Source organism: Nelumbo nucifera, chromosome 5 (genome assembly GCF_055504915.1).
Source record: "Nelumbo nucifera cultivar China Antique chromosome 5, China Antique-T2T, whole genome shotgun sequence".
NCBI classification, from domain to species: Eukaryota; Viridiplantae; Streptophyta; class Magnoliopsida; order Proteales; family Nelumbonaceae; genus Nelumbo; species Nelumbo nucifera.
In genome coordinates this window covers 65,779,547-65,786,467 of record NC_142653.1, presented here as the reverse complement: position 1 = coordinate 65,786,467, position 6,921 = coordinate 65,779,547, and the positions used below count along the sequence as shown (strand labels likewise).

The window sequence follows — 6,921 nt, the reverse complement described above, 5'->3', positions numbered from 1 at the left end:
ATCTCTCTCTTCTCTCTCTATATATATTATGTCCATCTTTCTTCTCCTTTGGGCTTCGGATGCAAATCAGTAGTAGCAAAGTATATTACTGGTTTGTATCCAAAGTCCAAGGTTGAAGAAGATTGATAGTAAAATGAGAATCAGAACATGGGTAGTTTTGTAATTTACTCACATGGTAATGTCAATTTATTGGAATTGGACTCAAATATATTTATTGAAATTCAGATTCTAAGATGACAAAAGGTAAAGACCATAAAGTGAGAGTATACAAGGTACAGGGTGAGGGTACATGTATGCAATTTACCCATAAAGAACTGTCTATGTAGCGTTGCTTCATATAACTGTTTCTTTCTTTTTTTTTTTTCCTCTGTTTTTTTGGTCTCCAAGTCTATTTAAATTCACTCGTTACCGTTACAAAAATAAAATTAATCTCTGTGTGATAAAATCCAGATAGAGTTGGAGAGTGCCGCTTTAGTTATGCGGCTTTCTTAAACTTTCAAAACCTCCGGTAATGGCGGTAGCATTCCCTCTAGCTCTTCTTCCTTCATCACAGCTCTCTCGTTGCCAACGCGTTCGCTTTGTTTCATTCAGTTTTCCAGCAATTTCATCCATTAATGGAGTTTCAACAAGAAGACCAGTTCCCATTATTTCTGCTAAGGCCGTTCTACTCCACACGAGGGAAGGGCATGAGACCGTCAACATTGCTGAAGACGTAACCCAGGTTCTATATTCATCTTTGCGAACTACTGAAGCAAGAACTTTCATTCCTTTTTGCTTTTCCATTTATTATAAGTACGGTTGAATGGGATAACCTCTTTATTTCTTCTACTTTTTGTTCAGCTAATCGTCTTTTTTTTTTTCATTATTTATGTCTCCTTAGTTCTTTTTTCCTTCATTTCTCTTTCGTTGTCTCTCTTTGAACCTTATGAGCTTTTTGTGTTCCTTGGTGAAATGTTCATTTTAATCTTTGGAATTGTAAGATGGGTTGCTGAAAAAACATGCTGTTTTAAAGGAGGAGGTAACGGATTTTTTCATTTGAGTTAAAGATACCCTTGTTTGGTTTAGTAATTTTTTATTTGGGCAACAAATCTTTTCGGCTGTCTTGTCAAAGATAAAAATAATCGTTGGAATTCCTTTGTCTAACTTAGAGACATTTTGGGTGGATTATCTGTAGTAACATTCTATCTTACCAAAAAAAAATCTGTAGTAACATTCTAAATGAAACCTAAAGATCTTTTGGAAAACCTAGAGAAATCAATAATTGCATAAGATTTAATATCTTCTCAACTTTAGCCGTAGAGTAGATCAAGTTGCAGTGTCTGAAGTGCTTGGTGACAATATCTTCTCAACTTTGGGGCTGTTTAAGAAGTTAGCTTCTTTAAGATGCAGTTGCAAAGCTTGGTCTCAATTGAGCTTGCAAATCAGTTGTCAGCTGATTATCTCTAGGACTGAAATCCTGAGGGCTTTTACATGTTTAGCTGTTGGAAGGAAGTACACAAGCAAGATATATCATAGCCCAAATGAATGTAAGGATTAGATGGATTCCTAGGGGTTTAAGTTTTGTGGCTGCTGATCTAGATAATTCAGTGGTTCATAGGGAATCTTTGTTTAGTGACTGCATGTTACCCTTGTAATTTATTAGGAGAGTCTTTGTCTGCATCTGTACACCTTCTCATGTACCTTGTGCTTCTTCTATAATGAAATTGTTAATTTCTTAAAAAAAAAGGGAAGTACACAATTTTAAATTGAACCATACCTATTTTTTCATGGTATTATAGAAGAGCCAATGTATGAAATTAGTTAAGTCATAACTCATAACTTATTATAGGATTTCTTTGACCATTTCAAGAAAAATTATAATAAAATATATCTTCCATTATATTGGGCATGCCAATCAAACCTCTACTAAACTAAAAGCAACTGAATTTAATGTGAAGAATTCTACACTAAGAAGCCAATAATTTCAGAATAAGGTTGTATCATTGGAATTTAAAAGTTTGAATATGGATGTCAGGAGAGAGTGAAACTCTCTTTTATTATAGGTTATGATTAGAAGAAATGAAGTACAAGGATGGAAAAATGAAAAAAATAGGGATATTATTGGAATTTAAAAGTTTGAACATGAACAAAAGGGGAGATTGAAACTCTCTCTTTTATTATAGGTTACATGAAACAAGCAATGATTGGATAGCTTACTGATTCCACCATTTTTGATAGAAGATACATTTGAAGAGTCTTATGGTTCCTTTGGAGCTAAGTCCATCAAGTGTTTGGAGTTGATATTATTAGAGTTTATAATGTACATTAATCCATTTGATCATGTACATTTAGTTCTGGTGAAAATATGACAATTTATAACTTTTTTCTTACAAGAGTTTTGTGAAAAATCAGAAAAAGTAATTTTCTCATGAGATATATAGCTTCTTGGGAGAAAGCTAGACCCACAAACTCTGATTCCACCATTTTTGATAGAAGATACACTTAAAGGGTCTTATGGTTCCTTTGGAGCTAAGTCCATCCTGTGTTTGAAATTGATACATTAGAATTTATAATGTACATTAGTCCATTTGATCATGTATATTTAGTTCTAGTGAGAATATGACACTTTATAACTTTTTTCTTACAAGAATTTTGTGAAAACTTAGAAAAGTAATTTTCTCATGAAATATATAACTTGTTGGGAGAAAGTTAGACCCACAAACCCTGATAGACATTCTTTGTTGTCGTTGTTTAAAATATGTCCTGAAAAGTACAAATATCTTAAATTCTTGTTGTGTTGGACGAGACCCATAAAGTGTAGTAGGTTTTGGTCATTTGTTTTCTGTTTTTCCATCCATTTGTTTTTGATAGTGGTTGTCTAAGATAATTCCGAGTACAGTTTTACAGTTGATAGTATCAAAAAGCTTCAGAACTTTACCTCATTTTTAGCAGTTGGGAATTTTATTATAGCTGATTGGGAGGACACCAATGATATATCTTAACAAAGTTGTGAAAGGTTGTGTGGCAAATGTTGCTGCAAAGCTTGAGTCTATGGAACCCTGTCGGAGTGTCAAGGACAGGTAAATCTCATTATTGGAATCAACATTGTTCTTTGTCAATGTTCAAGACTTCATAGTCTTATTCCATTTAATAAATGCTTGGTGGCTATTATCTACTCAATATTTGCATAGGCATTAATTCAATTAATAACCATCAGAGAATCTGTTGGATGGACCAGAGGTGATAAAACGCTTCAATGGTCCTAATCATCTGGGCAGTTGCTCTTTTTGGGTTACACTAAAATTATGAGCCATCTAGTAGATGCTTAGAATCACCTAAATGGTATGATTCTGGAATGATTTGACCAAACAATTAAAATGGTTCAGATTGATGGCTCTTATATCCAGTGGATAAGTAATATCTAGCTGTATTAATACTAAGTATTTTAATTTTTCCATATAATTTGTTTTAGTGGCACTTGTATTTTATGACACCTGGGTGCTTGGATGTGGTCATTATATCATGTTGGACCTTCATTCATCATGCCCAGCCAACAGTGTCCACCAGCTGACACGGTCCAAGCTTGATGCCCTGTCATTGCAAATCATAGTTATTTCCATCACAGTAGTTGAGTGTAGTAGTACTTTATGTTGTAAGATCCTTGCATCATTTATTGTGTTTGTTAATGCTTGTGGGTTGTAATTAAGTTTTTTTTTTTTTGAACTGGTTACATCTCAGAATCGGGTTTAGTATGATATCTTGTGCTGAGGAAAGTGGAACCATTCGTCCTGGGAAGGTTCATTATGTTATGCTCTAACTTCCTGCTCTTTGAACTTTTTTATATCATTATCCATATATGTATATTACCTTTTTGTGTGCTTATGCAGAGTATTTTGGTGGAGCCAACTAGTGGAAATACTGGACTTGGTATTGCGTTTGTTGCTGCAACTAAGGGTTACAAACTTATTGTTACTATGCCTGCATCCATAAACGTAGAGAGGCGGGTCCTTCTTCGTGCATTTGGAGCAGACATTGTTTTGACGGATCCATCAAAAGGACTAAAAGGTGCTGTTGATAAAGCTGAAGAAATTGTTCGAAGGACACCAAATGCATATATGTTTCAACAGTTTGACAATCCGGCTAATACAAAGGTAATTTCTCATTTATCCTTGGACTTCATGAAACATTTCTATTTTTGATGTAAATATATATAACCTATATTTCCCTGTAGTGATTCACTTGGATGTATTACAGATACACTTTGAAACAACAGGCCCAGAAATATGGGAGGATACCATGGGAAGTGTTGACATAATTGTTGCAGGAATTGGAACTGGAGGTACTGTAACAGGAACAGGACGATACCTAAAGATGATGAACAAGGATATTAAGGTTAGAGTAAGATCTTATGGAACTTTACATCAATCTTAAATATCTTGAAATGTTTAAACTTACTCAGAACAAATAGAACTCTAATCTGAATTCAATTCAACTCTGCCTTAATCCCAAATAAAACTCTAATATAAAAGGTTCAAAAGCCTATTAATTGAGAATCCCATTATAGACCCATTGGTTGTACATAAAATGGTCACAACTCTCTTGAATCATGCTGGGTTTGAGAGATCTTGGTATCCTTAGTTGGCTAACTGAAAGGCTCATTAGATGGCACTAAAATCATGCCTAGGGGATAAGTTTCCCCACTCTGCAATTTTTCCCTAATGAATTGCTTATCCACTTTGATGTATTTAGTCCTATATGTGGATGATGTTGTTATCACAGGTGTTGAGGGTATCACTTCGCTAAGACCATTATTTAAATATTTTTATCTGAAAAAGGGGTAATTCATCGGAGTTTGTGTGCATGCACCCCTCAACAAGGTGTTGTAATTGGGTGATGGCTTGTTACCCATTGGTTGTATTTTTTGTATCCATATCTTGGGTCTTTATCATAGTAAGCTTGATCATAAGGCTGTGAGTTGTAACACAATTTTCTAATCTCTTATTGCTTCACCAATGCCCAGATTTTTTCTCTTTGAATTCAGCTTATTCATTTTTTTTATTTGCTTGTTCATTTCTTGTGTGTTTCTTTCTCCCTAGGTGGTAGGAGTAGAACCTTCTGAGAGTAGCATTATCTCTGGAGAAAATACAGGTGGAAAATTCTACCTTTTAACAACCTTTGGTAGCTTAATTTCCTATTACATCATTGCTAAAAATGTATGATACTACAGGTTACATACCAAGCATTTTGGATGTCAAATTACTTGATGAGGTTTTAAAGGTAAAAGAAGTTTTTTTTTCTTTTTTTTTTTTAATTTTCCATATTCACTTTGCTCTTTTCTTTTATATATTTAAAAATGGTAAGCTCTTCAAACAGATTAAGCATCTTGTTCTTATTTGTATTGTTATGATGAGAAAAATTTTGTTTCTTGGTGGATGAGTGAGGGTATGTCTCATTTAGGATGCAAAATGATTCATTTTTCTCAAAATGTAACACATTTCGGCTTTTGTTGAAATATTAGTACAATTAGGCACAAGGGTATTTATGTACTTTTCTCTTATTATGTGTCACCCTATTTTGTAATAAAAGAAGTGGGTGCCGCCAGGCCTGTATTTCTTCCACCATTCGAATCTCTCCTTCCCTTCTCTTATTCTTTCTTTCTTCTTTCCGTTGTAGGCAAGGTTCAAAATATCGATACCAGCATATCGGCCTGTATCAGTACTATTTTTTATGTGTTTTTTTATTTTTTTCCAAAACTAGTTCAGAGGGGCCGGTTTAAGGTCGGTCTACTCTCTGAACCACTTGCCAACCCGAAACACCCCCTGTAGGGGCGTATCGGGAAGGCTCCGATATGATACATATCGGCCGATACGTGACGAATCTTTGATCCTTGGTTGTAGGTCAGAATCCATGTTTTACATGGTATTAGAACAGGGGGAGTGATCGATCAAGCTGTTTTTTCTTCTTCTTCTTCCTTTTTTCCTGAACATCCCTTTTTTTTTGACATGTAACTGGAAAAGAGGATTGAAACGATCTGAAAATAACTCTCTTCTTTTCCTTTTCTCTTCTCCTTGGTTGTAGCACCAAGTGAACTTATTTTTGGTGACAGAACATTAGTGATGAAGGAATACTATCTTTTTTTTTTTTTTGATGGATCAAGGATAAGGATCTGTTAAGTATTTGTTAGTGCTGTTTTTGGATCGTATGGTCTGAGTTTCTTCCTGGGTGTTTACCTAGTGCTGTTTGGTGGTCTGTTTGCAATGTTTATGGGTGGAAATGAATGGTAAATGCTGTTTATGTGTTTCTGGACATGTTTTCTCGACCACCAAGGTCATGGGTTCAGATCTGGGAGTGTTTTTCAGTTCTGTACTGTAGGTGTAAACCTTCCTTTTATATCAAGGAGACAGCCAACTGGTGGTAATAGCTGTCTTCCTGGGTTGGTTTTGTGGTTGGACTGCAAGTGTTTGCTTTGTTCTAAGTTCTAACTGAGGTTTTAGGTCATAAAGGTGATAGAATTGTTTATCAGAAGTGTGTGGGTAATTTTTGGTGTGTTTCAGCTGGAAAAATGGACTCTTTTTGTGAGATAGTTGATTGTTATCATGGATAAAGAAGATTCAGCAGTTTTAGGCATCACATCTTGGTTTACAATATTTAGTACCAACGTGGACAGCACTAACTTCCTAACCTCAATTGCTATTCTTGATGGAGCTAACTATCTAGAGTGGTACAAGGGGGTAAAGATGCATGTTGGGGGGAGAGGGAAGTTAGGCTATTTGGAAGGAGACATTGTGGAACCTAAGGAGAAAGGTTCGACATATGCCAAATTGGTTTCGGAGAATTATTTGATTATGTCTTGTCTCCTACCCAAATTTCAACTGTTGTTGAGGAAAGCTTTTATGTGGGCAGACATGGACAAGGAGATTTGGGATCAGGCTAAGGCAACCT

The 6,921-nt window shown here is 35.2% G+C and overlaps 1 protein-coding gene across 4 annotated transcripts in view; it reads left to right on the top strand.

Moving 5' to 3' along the window:
* Positions 1-274: 274 nt before the first annotated feature.
* LOC104587849 (S-sulfo-L-cysteine synthase (O-acetyl-L-serine-dependent), chloroplastic) overlaps positions 275-6,921 on the top strand; it is a 79,300-nt gene continuing 72,653 nt past the window's right edge. For 3 of the 4 annotated variants that reach the window (XM_088889142.1, XM_010245601.3, XM_010245600.3), the window contains exons 1-7: positions 275-721; positions 2,950-3,059; positions 3,718-3,775; positions 3,867-4,130; positions 4,234-4,371; positions 5,076-5,127; positions 5,207-5,256. In XM_088889142.1, coding sequence (XP_088745268.1) covers positions 512-721; positions 2,950-3,059; positions 3,718-3,775; positions 3,867-4,130; positions 4,234-4,371; positions 5,076-5,127; positions 5,207-5,256 — 882 coding nt within the window. In that variant the 5' untranslated portion in view covers positions 275-511. The remainder of the gene's footprint in view (positions 722-2,949; positions 3,060-3,717; positions 3,776-3,866; positions 4,131-4,233; positions 4,372-5,075; positions 5,128-5,206; positions 5,257-6,921) is intronic. The other variant, XM_010245603.3, reaches the window with a different exon arrangement.